This window comes from Astatotilapia calliptera, chromosome 7 (genome assembly GCF_964374335.1).
Source record: "Astatotilapia calliptera chromosome 7, fAstCal68.1, whole genome shotgun sequence".
In the NCBI taxonomy this organism is placed as follows: domain Eukaryota; kingdom Metazoa; phylum Chordata; class Actinopteri; order Cichliformes; family Cichlidae; genus Astatotilapia; species Astatotilapia calliptera.
Window position 1 is genome coordinate 33,473,812 of NC_137428.1, and position 15,984 is coordinate 33,489,795.

Sequence of the window (15,984 nt, forward strand, 5' to 3'; positions counted from 1 at the left end):
ACTGTATCTGTTTCCACAAGTATACTGTATGACTCAGATAGAGGTCAGCCTTCATCCTAATTGAGGTCTCACAGGTTAATATGTTAAACTTTGTGCCTCTCCCCTCTGGCCTTCTCAAGTCAAGTCCTCACATCGTTTAGCTGAGAGTTCTTCCCATCTGGAATGACTCCATCCTGGAATTGACAAACCATGAAATCAGGGTGGATCGGGCACAGTCGCCAAGGGACTCTTGCTCTGCGAAAGGAACACATAGATTTCCATTCCGAAGCATGCACTGTCACAAACCTTTTGTGTCACTCTTTTGCATTTTATTTTGCTCCATTAATCCCTCAGGCAGGTTGACATGAAAAGTCAATAACATGAAGTGAGCTCAGTTAAGGTTTGTTTTTTTTTCTTTCTTTTTCTTAATGCAAGGTATTAAGTAGCATCATGCCTCTAAATGACTGGTATTACATAGTAATAGTATTTATCATCTTTTAATCTTTACAATCAAGGAGAGAAACTGTGCTATTAATGATGTCATATGCATTGCTGCCTTTTTGGAAATAGTACAGTATTGATTCCTCTAAGGTTATCAGAATCTGTGCCCGAGGGTGTTGATATCAGGTGCTTTCCCAGTTTTTTCCATCAAACTAATGTTTTATATATAGCCAAGATTTCTTTCTATACATTTCCAAAGTATATTAGTGTCCCCATGATGCAGTATTTTATGCAGTGTAGTGAAACCTTCCCTGCTCATGTGCACATTATCAAAATGCGGTGAATGTACTACAGCGAGGCACATTTGTGGCCCTAAACCTTAAGGAAAGCTCCAGGTTCCATTTATAGTACCTTGCCCCAATATCTTTGCTCTCCTCTGTGGTATATGTGCCAATCCCACAGGGTTTTTTTTCCCACATCCCAGTGAGCTAAACTACTGCCCCATTTATTCTGATTTTGAACTGCACAAATGCAGTTTAGTAGCTACAGTGTGGAGGGTCAGAGCTGGAGCAGAATATTGAAGCAGTAACAAAGAAAAACAACTTTTGAAATTTAAATAAAAATACACAAAGCAGCCAAGCCTTCAGAGACATGTGCTCAGTAGCTCAGATATGATGAGTCACATTCTACTACCCCCATGTTAACTCTATGTCATTGAAGGCCGGAAGCACATTACAGCAGGCCAATTGCATGCAAGCACACTAGACAGCCTTTAGCCTGTCACTGTGTAATCAGAGAGAAAATCACACCCAATTTGTTAGTCCTTAGGTCCTCTACTTCCATTCCTTAATCATTCACTGTGATGGTTACACATGTGCACATGCACATAAATGCAATTTTTATTAGTATAAAGAAATAAGCTGTATAATTCTCATGTGACTTACTAAACTGGATAGAAAGATCTTACTGTTTTCTTGCTCTCTCCCTTTCTAACAGTGTGTGTACACACACACATACCCACAGTGTATACACACACAGATTTGATTGACTACACATACTATGTTGAACAGCCACATCATTAAAACCATCTGCTGGGTGGGTATATTGCTTATATTGGACCAGAACAGCACAGACGGTCCCACCTGGACGTTTGCAGCCAATGCTTCACGTCTTGCATCTTGTCAGGCAGGACCTCTGTGGCTCAGGATTGTACCCCCCAGTCCTCTCAATTGCATTAAGATTTGCAGAGATTGGAGGCTGGATCAATGCCTTGGGCTGTTTCGTTGTGTTCCTCAAGCAGTTCTGAGGAGGTATTTGTGGTGTCCTGTGCTAGTAAAACCTTTATAGCAGCATCCTCCCCCAGGGGATGTGCTTGTTCTTGAACAATGTCAGTGGGTGGTGCATTTCAAAAGGAAAATACATACAAATTCCAGGACCCAAAATTTCCCAGCAGAAAAATGCTCAGCAGTGTGGTAATGATTGCTATTTACTTTACTTGTTACTTGCTTTAACATTAATGATATGACAACGGTTGTAAAACACCTCCTTTCCAATGTTGTCTCAATGCTATTTTGCAACAATCTGTTATAATCAACAAGGAAAATATCATAATGAATATTGGTTGTCTAAATGCAAGCAAGATAAAATATTGTATATCTGTTGGCATATAAGTAAAACACATATTAGTAAAACTTGGCATGATGTTTTGAATATGGATCGAAATAAGAAATAGGAAAAGTTCATAATCAGTTACGCATCTGGTTCATCAGTATAATGCAGTAATTACTCATTAATCATTAATAAGAACATGCATACATTTTGAACTTGCTTGCTAAAAAAGATCAGTGACAAACTGAATAACTAAGAGAGATGAAGAAGCTAACAGATGTTAACAAATGTTCCAGTGAGCCAAGCTTTCTCTAATAGATAAAAATGAACTAGATATTACAAACTTCCTATTCGATCTCTTAACAGGCAACATTCATGTCACTGCACTAAACCTCCCTCATATAAAGCTCTGTCTGAGGAATTAAACAAAAAAATATGTGAATTACCTGCTTTCCAAAGAGCCTTTCTGTCATGGTGCTCATCTGTGTCTGCGGAGAGTGCTGTAGTCTCAAAGTTCAGAGAGGAGATACTGAAGGGACAGCATCAGGTGGCCATTGTCCTCCCACGCAGCCTTCTCAGTATTCAACATGAGACACTTTTACTTAATGAAGAAAGATGGAGCGCAGTGCTGATAGTGAACCAAGTCACCTCAATTAAAACTTCAAACGCACCTGAGCACCAGCATTACGGTAAAGCTGCATATTTGATTGAGGGCATTTCTCTCACTTCGCTTTTTTTTCCCTCCCCTGACAGCAGTGAAAGCAGGGATGCCACTGCCTTGATGGCACGTGTAGAAGGTCACATCACAGTGGATGGAATCCACCAACCTACAAACAAGATTTCTTTTTTTTTTTTTTTTTTTTTTTGTAGACCTGTGCTACAAAATCTTGTTTTCAAATATGCATGAATTAATAAATCTTATGAAAGCTCAACAAAATAACCAATTTCAGTGATCTTAAAGGGGAATTAGGATTTTGTGGTCTGGATCTGGTTGTTTTGGTATAACGGCAGCTGGGTTATGGCCCCCATTAGCCAGACTGCAGTGAGGTTTGTGCTTCAAGAATGCACAAACAGGCAGGTTTATGTGCTAGGGATCACATGCACATCCACTTGGAGGATGCAGCATTCATCCAAGAAGAGCAAACCCTCTTCTTTCTTGTTCTCACTCAGAGAGGTCAGAGTACAAAACAGCATCCCCTGAGCTGGTGTTCTGCTCAAGGACATTCAAAAAGAGCGGATGCTCGCTGAGCCTCAACCTTAGGCGTCCTTTTCCCGAAGATTTCAGGGCAGCGAATGTTGGGAACTATAACAAAAGATGGAGGTGGATGGTACATTTGTGTGTCTTGGTTGTCAACCCTCACAGAAACTGGAGTTCAGCACAGAGCGTGGAAGCAATTAAGATCATTTTTTTTCCTTTAGTGACTAAATTTGCATCCCTTTTGGGAGTCAGACCACCATTAAAGTTAATAACACAGACATATTTTTAGATGCATATGATATTTCCCATGTTCACCATGAATAAATGTCCATATATTTGTTTAGAAATCACGATCAAAGCACCCTTCAGAACCAAGTACAGTAATTAACAGCTTATTCATCATGCTCTAAACTAATTATAAAAGAAAGGGCTTCATCACTGAAGTTGGCTGAATCTATGGCAACTTATTGTAATACAAGAACATTACGCTCCCTGTGTCTGAATACAGCCTAGGTAAATGGAATTTTGTTTAAACAAGCGAGCAAGTTCAAACAGTTGCCCTCTGTTATTTAGCAGGCAACTCTCTTTATTTATTTACAGTATTTAATCATTTATTTCCCTTTTGCGACTTAAAGCTCCCTTCTTATTAACTGCATCGAGATGGGCCCTTTGCCAAAGTGTTTTCCTGCTGCGGGATCCCTGCCGCCTCAATAAGTTTCCCAAACAATAATTGCTTATACGGAGCAGGGGGAGACACAGTTTTGGCTCACAGAGCATGAGAATCTTTCCCAGGAGATCCTCCTCTCCACAGTAACTGTCGGTGCTCTGCTGGCTGCTTGCCTAATTAAAGGTCAGTGAGCTAGCTGGGTGCCAAAACAACATAAATACATTAAAGAGAGATGCCACTTCATAACTTATTGGAGCTTTGTGAACACCAGGTTCTGTGTTCCCTTGCCTAGATCACTAGTATCCTTCAGGCAGGGCTTGTTAAGGATAACAAGCTAGTTCACCTGGTCTGTGCACTCAAAGAAGTTTGACGTGGAGGTGTGAGAAAAGACCGTTTATCATTTGGTTTTGAAGGTTGGTGGTTAGATGGACTTGTTCATCTAAAGTGCATGTGTTTTCCCCCAGTGAACATGACTTGGGTGAGGATGACATCTATGACTGTGTGCCATGCGAGGATGATGGGGACGACATCTATGAGGACATCATTAAAGTGGAAGTACGACAACCCATGGTGAGAACTCCTGTTTGATCATTAAGGACTTTTTTTCTTTTCACAATTACTGATTGCGTTTTTTTGTTGTTGTTTTTTAATATACTGTACAAATGTGCTACGTGACGGTCTATGACTAAATCACTGCAACTCTCCCCACTCTTTGGAAGAATTTTCTTTTGCATGATTTCATTTTACCATAACGAATTGCATTACAGGAATGCAATGAACTAATAGTGCCAGAGGAAACACCCCCACTCACTTTTAACTAGCTTTAGATTATTTCTGTGGTCGGCCTTGTCATTGTCGTACGGTATCTGCATGACATCGTGTCTCTAAACTCAACTGTAGCAGATGTCTCTTTCATAATCAGTGACAAATCTTTACTTCTGACTTGCTCTGCTTTTCTCATGCTGCAGATCAGATACATGCAGGTGAGTGCCACTGTGCTTGTGACTCACAACACCCTGTCAGCAAATTCCCTCCACCACCTTATTTAAAACCAACTCCTAGCATCCCAAGAGAAAGATATGCCAATTAAGTTACTGACCGTTGGACCGATGGTGAACGATACCCCATCTGGTTCAGTCTGACTCAGAGCTAGTGACTTCAGCTCTGTGACTGCGGTGCTGACTTCAGCTAGCATCGCCAGCTGCCACACTAAAGCAAATAAACAATATGCTGCTGGCTTTGAACCCTACTTCTCAGATTGGTTGATCCTGTGCTGGCCTAAGGCCTGGACTTGTATTTTTGCATTGTTAGTGCCAGTTTTCGTATTACCAGCACTGGTTATCAACAGCCAGATCTACTCCAGATGGCTTAGCTATTAATTCCTCAGGGTGCTCATAATCATACTACAACATAAAAAAGGAAAATCTATGGAAACAAAGCCTATGTGTGTGGGTGTGTTTCGCCATGATCAACAGGGTTTCTCACTTACAGTATACTGTTCTTTCAACAAAGCATGCACATACATACACATCTGAAGATGGAGACATCAGGCCCTCTGTAGAAGTTTGACTCTTTTTCACATCTTAACCTGGCTCCATCACAGCATGCCTGCTTGCATTGTTTTGCCTTGACAACGTTGGATTCATGTACATTTCTTTACACATGTCTTCTTAAACCAGCTAACCCACACATACAGTGACGCTCAAACGCTCATTATTTTGCATCCTTCTGTCATAGCCAGTGTCATCACCATCTCTAGCCATGGCACCAGCTATGCTAAATATTTAGAAATTTATCTTTGACATAATCAGATACATTAAAAAAAATCATTCCCAGAAGGATGATTCTGTTCATCTGGATGTATAGCTTTCAGTGGGAGAAACGTTTCATCACGCATCCAGTCTCAGCTGACTGCAGGTTTCCCCAACCCTATGAACAATAGTTACATAACCACTGTTTGTAAAGTTGAGGAAACCTGTGGGGAAAACTCTGTTCAGCTGCCTGCAGTTGAACAGAATCACTTCTCTGGATTATCGAGCATGTACCAAAACATGTCTAATTTTACATTTATTTCTGCTTGTTTTAACAGAAAAACAACAATAATTGGGGGTTAGATTTTTTTTTTTTTTTGGGGGGGGGGGGGGGTAGATTTGTTCCTACTGTCTCAGCTTTTAAAAAATTTCTTAAGTGTGGAAAAATCATAGGCTACATAAAAAAAAGATGTTGATGATGAAGGGTGGATCATCCTGGCAAAGGAAAGCACAGCTGACTATAAGTTGTGTAAACTGTCAGATGAAGTCTAAATTCATTTTGTCAGTATTTCATTGTGTTTGCAGAGTAAAGGAGTTTACATGCAAATTGACTAAAAGTGACTGTATTGGAAGACTGCACTGCATTATCTCTTGCTGATAACGCAAGTCGACGGCCTTGATGGATTACACGACACAAACACTTTGTCATAAGTCTGCTTTTCATACAGTTGGGAATTCATAAAAACAACAGTCAGCTCTTATAGCAGTAGTGTTATACAAAAATTTCTAAAAAAAAAATTTCAAGTACAGGTTGAAATAAAGTGTTGCAGAATTTGATGGAAACATCAAAGCATTGTGTGGTCCTTTAAATTGCAAACTAGTGATGCTGACCCTGTTATTTTAGCCTTTAATATATTCTTAGTAACATATAAAAAAATAATCACTGAAACAATTAGCAGTATATAACTGTTCAAAGTGATCGTCGTCACTGATTATTTTATCTGATTCTCACTGCAGAAAATGGGTATGACAGAAGATGACAAGAGAAACTGCTGCTTAGTGGAGATTCAGGAAACTGAAGCAAAGTACTACAAGACTTTAGAGGACATTGAGAAGGTGAGTTTACAAATACAGCTCTATTTGAGTTTCTGATAAGCGTGCATTTTCCCTTTGGCACAACCATGCAATGCTTGAATTTTCCTTTGTCACTTCTTTGTTGGTGGTTCAGACCTTTGGGCCAGGTCACAGCATGGAAATGTCATATATATTTGAACACAAGTGTCATGGACGTAGATCAATATGATTATTATTATCTCAGCTTTCAAGGATGACGCTGATCCCTAAGCCTTTAAGTACACATCACATATGAGAGAACATACTCTATGTGTGTCGGGGAAAAATAAATATTTCTGAAATAATTAATCATAAAATTTGTTTATATGCATGCTTCTCCACCCATCTTAAAGGTGTTTTATTCTTTGTGTGTTGAAGTTTATCACAGGTGATTGTTCTTACTCCACACAGTATTTGTATGAAAGAGAACGATCATCTCTGGCAAAGAGAAGGGAGCAGCGTTGGATTATATTTATTCACAAGGCTCTGCTGCAAAGATTGCCCGCTCTGTGATTACATTTAAACACAGTAATTATATCAGGTCATTGTAACATTAGCTGTGACTTATTCACATCAAGCTTAGAAAAACTGATTAATACTTTGCTGCCTACAAAGGGAATATACTACAATAAAAGTGAAGCTATTCATTTGTATTAATTTTAGTTTTTATTTTACTTTTATTTTATTCACTTATTCCACTAGAACATTTTAAAAGGTTATATTTATTTTTCTGCTCCTACCCTTGCACATTATTTTCTTATTGTCTGTAGTGCTGTGCAACAGTCACTTTCATTTCTTTATATTTTCTTTGCAGGTAGCCAGACTATTTTTCTATTTTTTTCTATTTTGTTTCTTTTGTGTGTGTGTGTGTGTGTGTGTGTGTGTGTGTGTGTGTGTGTGTGTGTGTGTGTGTGTGTGTGTGTGTGTGTGTGTGTGTGTGTGTGTGTGTGTGTGTGTGTGTGTGTGTGTGTGTGTGTGTTTTTTTTTTGTTTTTTTTTTACTGGTCTTCAGCAACAGGTCTTGAGGTTTTTCTGCAAGTGTTTCTTCTTTGGACAGTGGCTGTCTTTTTTTTTTTTTTTTTTTTGTCTTTTTCAGTGACGTTTTTAGTACAGTCCTTTTAGCTGACTGACGTTCAAAATAATTTGAATAGTTATTTAAGTCACTTAAACGACTAAAGCAAAAAATAGTTCAGGCATTAAAAAGACACCTAACTCGAGAACCACTGCTGTCTGCACATAGCAGACAACTTGGCAAAAAAATGGTTTAAAATGATATCTTTAGACATTTTGTTAATAGTAATCTAGAAAAACTAGTAAACAATATTAAAAAAGAACCACATTAAAATAAAATAAAAATAAATGAAACCTAATAAAACCTAAATAACAAAAGAATGCCAGGAGGCCTAACTGAGAAAGAAACATTTTTAAATGCTTTAAATGTCTTGCAAGAAGCCCTGAGAACATCCTAAAGACTAAAAGAATTACAAGAAAGCTTTTCTAAGAGAGTTCTGTCTGTCTTGAATTATAAATTTGGCCATACCAAATACTGACTGTCAAGTTCAGCAGAATTGTACAAACCTTGTTTTTCCCCTATGTTCTATATTTCTGTTTATGTTTGTGTGTTTCAATAAATCACTACGCCTATTTTGGATTTTCCTAATGAAAAATAAAAAAGTGGATTCAAGACTTTTTCACATTACTGTATAATGTGTCTTTGTGGTACGTGTCTGTCTGTCTGACTAATTACAATAATAATAATAATATTTAGCAGATGTAACACAGAAAGCTAGAAACAGCCGTGACTCTCTCCCTGCTGACACGGTTTCTTTAATTGAGTTAGCATATTTAAAACATTCACTTTTCACGCTACATTCACGTAATTGTAGCACAATTGGTCACAATTCATTTTAGCTTATTAGGGAATGACACTGAAACATTCTCACAGTTATCCAGGACTAAAGTCTCGGTGTGTCTTCTGAATATGAGCCGTGAAGTTTGCGAAGCACAGGACACACAACATTTTACAAAGTATGATTACCGTTTACCGAGAAAATCAAAAACAAACATTCTGTGCTCAAAGACTCAGACCCTCACACCCTGACGCGTACGTTTGAGCTTTCACGGTGTAGTAATAAACCATCGCTGAGATCGGCGCTGGTATCGCATCAGTTTCCGCGTTGACAGATTTCATTCACGATTTCATGGAGCGCCACAAATCATCCGCTCCGCTAATTTCATTAAACTAAATGTGCATCCTGTGTTTCCCACACCAGACCAGCACAAGTCTAAATTAGAATAAATAACCTTCTTATGATCAGAGGACTCGTTAAGCTTAATTGAGTTGGGGTTAATAAACCCAGTTATCTTTGCGTTGCTTCTTAGTTGATCTATTTGTTATCATTATGATGATGAAATGTGACAACCATAAAGCAGCGTTAGAGAAATAAAAAGCATATTTTTTTCCTCTCTAAGCATAAGTGGGCTTCGTAAACAACAGCTGTATGTATTTATTGCACACTTAGGCCTCAAAAGGATTTTTTACAACACAGCCTGATATTTTTGTGGGTCATTTTCACAGATCTGTGAACTGTTCACACATGACATGAGAGAAAATGCCAGTTATACTGTTTGTTTGTAAAAGGGAAATCTGTGGCTATTCAAAAAAAACAACAAAAAAACCCCATAAAATCACCAATTTTCTTTTTTTTTTTTCTTCCTTTCCTCAAGAATTACATGATCCCACTGAGGCAAGTCTTGAGTCCACAGGACATGGAGGCTATCTTTGTAAACCTGGAGGTGAGTAACCACTCTACGAGACAACATAATGCCAGTGCTGCACACCTGGATGCGTTTCACACCAAGCGAATAACTCGATATGTGTATGGATGGCTGAAAGAATGATGGGATCTATTGTTTATATTTTCTGTATATTAAGGGTGCAAAGCTGTGAAAATTCATGCTTTGCTTCGGGCTGAGTGTGTTGTCATTGCTCAGTGTTTTCGTCACGGCCAGAGTAGAAAACAGTCAACATTCCTGCCGAGAAAATATGCCTCATTGGTGTATAAATGTACACCAATGTAAATGTAAATACCACCACGCACTCTGGACCACATGTGGTACAGAGTTGCATTAAATTATGTTAATGAGTCACACTGTTTTGCTGACCTGTAACACACAAAGCAGCTGTAGTTTATTTGAGTCTCTCCTATAATGAGTATTTATAGTTTAATTTGGCCCTGAACTGTAAATACTCATTGTGTTTGTTTTAATGTGTGTCACAGTATTGCCCAGCTTCTCCCAGGTTTATGCATTATGTCTGAGAGCTGCAGACTGCTTATGGAGATTTGAAAGTGGTGATAAAGTAGCAGGGATTCATACTTGCTTGTTCACGAGAAATGTCGAATAATCTTGGGTTATAAAATATGTTAAATAACTGTAATATTCAATAAATGTTTAGCCACCTTTGTGAAAAAGGTCTATACTGCTGATCTCCTCTGTTCTCTTTTTCTGGGACATAGAAGCCACATAGACGCACAGCTTTCTGGCAATTAGGCAACATAACCTAAATAGCAAAGATGATCACATTCAGAAGGAGTGTGTTCTCAGTCTCTCCTAAAAATACAACTTCTCAACTATATCTTCACTTAGCAATCTGAACTAATTAGAGTTTAATAGAGAGGGCAACAATGTGTACTAAATGTTTCAAGATGAGTTCTTGTATCAGTTAATTAAACTTTATTTGTACCTTTCATCCTGGTTGCACTTTGAAGTGCTTCACATAGGACCAAATAGCTGAAAATCAGACAGAGCATTAATGCAAATATCTAATTAGCCACTCAGATGGCAGCAACCCAGCACATTAAGGCATGTAGACACGGTCAAGACCTGCCGAAGTTTAAGTAGAGCACCAAGGGCTGAAAGGTGATTTAATGGACTTTCAATGTGGTATGGCTATTAGCTGCTGGACTGGTTGGTCTTGGTATTTTAGACACTGCTTATTTGGTGGGCTTTTTTCCACACACAACCATCTCTAGGGTTTACAGAGAATATTCTGAAAAAGTGAAAATATCCAGTGAGCAGCAGTTGCCTGTGAGAAAGCGCCTTGTTCATACCAGAGGTCAGAAGAGAATGTCCAGGCTGCTTCAAGCTGAGCAAGGCAACAGTAACTCAAATAGCCACTCGTAATAACCAATGAATGCTGAGGAGCACCTCCGAATACAATGAACCTTGAAAAAAGATCAGTTACTGTAATAAAGCTACAATTTGCACAGCCTCACTACATTTTCTATAGTACAAGACTGGAAAAGTTGTCCGGTCTGATGAGTCTCAATTTCAGCTACAACATTTGGATTGTAGGATCATAAACAACGTGAAACCATGGATCCGTCCAGCCTTGTGTCAATATTTCATGCTGGGGGTGATGATGAAATTCTACTTTTTATTGTTATTTTTCCTTTAGGATGTGATCAAAGTCCACTTTGCTCTCTTGCGAGCCATTGAAATGAACATGGTCAGTGGAGGAAGCGGCCTGGGGAAGATCTTTCTCGACTTCAAAGAAAGGTTGGTATCCGGACATTGCTGTGTTGTGTTTGTTCATAGACGTCCTGTGCTTTTCTGTGTTCTGTGCATGGGGTGTTAAAATCCACTTATAGTTTAGAAGCTGTGGCATTTTCTTCCTTTACTTTCAAATTTAGGAAGCAGCATCACGTTGAGGATCCACGGATCAGTGGATTGAAGGGATTAGTGTTCAAGGAAGAAGTCGATTAAAATGAACCGGTTTAATGAAAAAGCTGAGAGAGCATGTACACCATAGTTGTCCATCAGAGTGTATACTCAAAGCATTGCATTAGCTTGTCCAAATTATATTCCTTTATATTAGTCTTTCCACTTATTCCACCACCATCTATCTATTTTACCCACGTATTAGCTGTTCTGTGATTTCTACTGTCAGGTGCTCAGGATATATATTCACATTTAAAAACAACAGAGCTGAAAACTGCCTAAACATTTAACAAATATCTTAATAAATGAATATCTGTTTGAAGCAAATCATAAACAAATTCCCAAGGGCAGTAAAAATAATTTTCTCTGTTTCTGAAAATAGGTCTCAGTCAGTATTCAGAGCTGTTGCCAAATATCTCATTGTTTCACTTGGTTTAATAAATAATGTTTTACAAATTAATACGGAAATGACTTGATGAGAAGGTGTTTCCAGCAGTGTGGAGATTATGAAACCCAGTGAACAGTTAAAGCTGGGGGTTATTGGCAAACTGGATTTTCTCTCAGATGATCTCAATCTCGCCCAGCTGTGGAGCAACGTGTGGATAATTTGCATCCCTGAGGGGAGCAATGATCCCCGCTAAGGCGACTGCTTCATAGCTAATGGTAATGATGATAGCTTCTGGTCTCATTTATGATTCCATACAGTGCTATGGATGTGGCGCTCTTGCGAATAACACAGCCATTACGGCGTGAAAGCGAGTCACACAATGCACCGCATGTGTTACCTGTCCCTGCGTCCATAAGTACATTTTCTATTCCTCTGCACAGTGATAGCACAGATACTTTTCCCTCCTCTCTGATGCTTTTAACCGAAAACATTCACAGCACTTCTCTGGGTGACATCAGTTTGCATAGGTAATAGGCTTTTTTCGGGCCTCTTCTTTAAGCCTTAAGAGACCATGTAACATAAAATCGGTTTGACATAAGGGACTGTATTTCTGTTAAATGACAGAGACAGGCACATACTGTCTCCCTCAGCCTCATACATGCAACCACAGTCTTACTGTTTCTCCATCCTCATTAAGCTCATCTTACTCCCTGGTCTGATTCAGCAATGGTTGGAAAACTTAATCTGGCCATAGGTCACTAAAGGACAAGGGGAGGTTGTCACGTGATATATATATATATATATATATATATATATATATATATATATATATATATATATATATTTTTTTTTTCCTTTCCATCTGTATCAATACTGGATAATATACTATATAATAATATACAGGAAGAAGAAGAATCTTGTCCTACCCATTAAAGTGCCTGTAACACTGGTCACTGTAAGATGATAAGTCTCACAGTCAGAATTACAGTTTATTGTAAAAGTGTTGGATGGAACATTGGACAGGCGAGTCAATTTATTTCACACAAGACTGGGAAGAAATCAACCTGTCTGTACGCGCTATGCTGTATGATGGACAATGTTGTGTTGAAGCAAAGAGCTCCATGACACTAAAATCAAATGTTGCTCTACACTAAGATTTCCACTCTTTTGAACAAACAGAATGGCATTAAAGGGGCACATACAATGCTGTAAAAATTAAATTTAGTTCAATGTTATTTAAACTGGATCACTATATAAACACATTTTATTTATATAAAACCAAGTCAAAGCGAAGGACCTTATTTTGTAGGGTAAAGACCCTGCAATAATACAGCGAAAACCCCAACAATTAGACGAACCCTTTTGAGCAAGCACTTGGCAACAGTGGGAAGCAAAAACTCCCTTTTAACCAGAAGAAACCTCTGGCAGAACCAGGCTTAGGGAGAGGCACCCTTTTGCCAAGATAGGTTGGAGATGTATTTGCCCCCTTGCTGATTTCTTTTTTAAATTTGTTTGTATGTAACAAATTTAACTAATTTAAGTGAACAAGGAAAAAAATATCTAAATCTACCTGGCCCTTTGTGAAAAAGTAATGTCGTCTTGTTACATCTGGCATAAACCTAACACAGCATTTCATAAAAACAACATCGTGTCAACGTGGTGGTGGTGGTGTGATGGCAGGCGGCTGCTTTGCTGCTTCAGGACTTGGATGACTTGTGAAGCTGATGGAACCAGGAATTCTGTCTCTACCAGAAAATTCTTAAGGAGAGGCTTTCAGTTCAAGAGCATTTGGGTTATGCAGCTGGACAATGATCTGAAACATCCCAGCAAGTCCATGTCTAAATGTCTAAAAAAAACCCTCAAAAACAACCAATTATTATTTCCCTATGTGAAAAAGTAAACCTTTGGGATAGATTTTTTCCCCTTGATACATAAGATCATCATTTTAAAACTGCATTTTCTATTTACTCAGGTTTAAAAAAGAAACCAGACAGGGGACAAATGCCTATTCACAGCACTATACAATCTGCATGTTGTTTGGTAAATGGTTTTTAAACTTCTGCTTCTGCTTCGCTCCATTTATATACAGATTTCCTAATTACATACGATTCATTGCTATTTACCATTACCAACATTTGTCACAAAAGAGATGCTGGGTTATTTTAAGACCATTCATTTGATTTGAGGAACCTTTACGTCAGAAGCCTTGACTTTCTCACTATGATTGACATGTAGACCGTCCTCATTATGAGCCACAGTGGTGTCTTGTCTCGCCATGGCGATAGACAACAGTGACCAGGGGATTTTTATTCACACAGCAACGCTCTCTTCATTCATCTTGGCAATTTTCTAAGGACCTGGCTTTGCATAATAAATTTGGTTATCTATGCTTGTAAGTCCCTGTGACCTTTACAACAATGTGCTTGTATCGTTTTTTTGCCTCACGTTGGTGCCAAAGATGAAAAGCTTTTTTTTTTTTTGTATTGGTCTGAATGCCATGCTGAAAATGTCACTGGTTTATATGCTCAATTCTTAAACAGTCAGAACCAGGCAGAATGGAAAAGTACACTCAGAGGAAGCTCTATAAACTAAATGGGCATCTAAGTGCCCTCTTGTTGATGCACTCATTTGCAACATTCCCCAACTCATTTCCGGAGTAATCTGACTCCCTGATATCCATGCAGTGCCTAATCATGGCCATGCTATGAGGCTCTTTAGTGGAGGTCTTTGCTCTGTGTTCTCCTCCATTTGCTGTGTGCTGGATATGTTGAGTAGAGGTGAGAGGGTCCCAATGCCATGTGTCAGAGAATATTAGCTAGTTCCACAGCCTGTCACTTCTGCTTTGCTGGGAGGTTTCCTCACTTGCCTGACTCGCCTCGCAGGGCTCCACAAGGGTGGGGGGTGAAGGCTCAGAGCACATCTACTCAAAATTGCATTTCCTGTGAGATAACATGCACGATGGCGTCAGAAGAGGCCAGCACAGCAGGGCAATATCACCGGCACTTAAAAGAATAAAAACATGAAGTTTCTTCCTGCACTTGCAAACTCCTGTTTATTTATCTATCTTTTTCCTTTTCCTTGCGTGGGCTACTGCATCCTGCAGGTATGCTAATGGAACAGCGGGAAACTTACCAAACGATCATATAATGAATAGAAATATCGTTATTTTTCAGTGGAAGGTAACTATTCACACTGCAGACTTTGTGGTTGACCACTGGGATGATTTCTTCTTCTTGTTTCCCTCGCTGTAATCAGCTTTATAAAAGTTGTTGATGTTATATCTGATATCATCCCCCCCCCCCCCCCCCCCCCCCAAAAAAATAAATAAATAAATAAATCATAGTCCTATGTACTCCACAAGCCCAGTTAAATGGGGAGGGTAGCATCAGGCAGGGCAGCCAGCCATAAAATGTTTGCCAAATGAAGCATGCAGTTCATCAATAGTACATAAGAGGAACAGCTCAGTTTGAGCAGTTAGGAGACAAAGTTAGAGAGACAAGGCTGAGATGGTCAGACATGTACAGTGGAGGGATGGAGGGATAATGGGCAAAGGATGTTGACTATGGAGCTGCCAGGTAGGAGGAAAAGAGGAAAACTGCATAGAAGATTCATGGAGAGGGTTGGTGTGACAGAAGAGGATGCTATGGTTAGGGTGAAATGAAGGCAAATAATATGCTGTAGCAACCCCTAAAGGGAGCAACTAAAAGAAGGTGATCGGGTTTTTCCTCAAATCTGTACAGAAGGAAAACAAACAACCACAACACAGTATTCATCAGTGTGTAAACATTCAAGCACAAATTCTTGTGCTTGAATGTCGAAAACTGTTAGTAAACTGTTAGTAATGAATTGTCACCAGTTTTCAGCAATTTCTTAAGAGCCGTGGTTAAGCATTGAGCGTATTTATCACCACATCACAGACTAATTAGAGCTGGCTGGGTGAGAAGACTGCATGGATGCTTCAGTGTACTTGTGTGTCACTAGCAGTTTGGTTTCACGATCTCGGTTTAAGAAGATGACAACACTTTCAATTGGCCTCTCACAGTTTAGATAAAAAGCTTGCTATTAAAAATGTTCATGTATCCGAATTTTGTTGTATCCAAATATAGTTTTTGTGAGAT

At 39.0% G+C, this 15,984-nt stretch overlaps 1 protein-coding gene across 14 annotated transcripts in view; it reads left to right on the top strand.

Annotated features, from left to right (window-relative positions):
* vav2 (vav 2 guanine nucleotide exchange factor) overlaps nucleotides 1-15,984 on the top strand; it is a 196,161-nt gene that overhangs the window by 148,935 nt on the left and 31,242 nt on the right. For 10 of the 14 annotated variants that reach the window (XM_026174291.2, XM_026174301.2, XM_026174297.2 and 7 more), the window contains exons 5-9: nucleotides 4,358-4,463; nucleotides 4,862-4,876; nucleotides 6,662-6,760; nucleotides 9,484-9,552; nucleotides 11,216-11,316. In XM_026174291.2, coding sequence (XP_026030076.1) covers nucleotides 4,358-4,463; nucleotides 4,862-4,876; nucleotides 6,662-6,760; nucleotides 9,484-9,552; nucleotides 11,216-11,316 — 390 coding nt within the window. The remainder of the gene's footprint in view (nucleotides 1-4,357; nucleotides 4,464-4,861; nucleotides 4,877-6,661; nucleotides 6,761-9,483; nucleotides 9,553-11,215; nucleotides 11,317-15,984) is intronic. The other 4 variants (XM_026174293.2, XM_026174296.2, XM_026174305.2 and 1 more) reach the window with 1 other exon arrangement.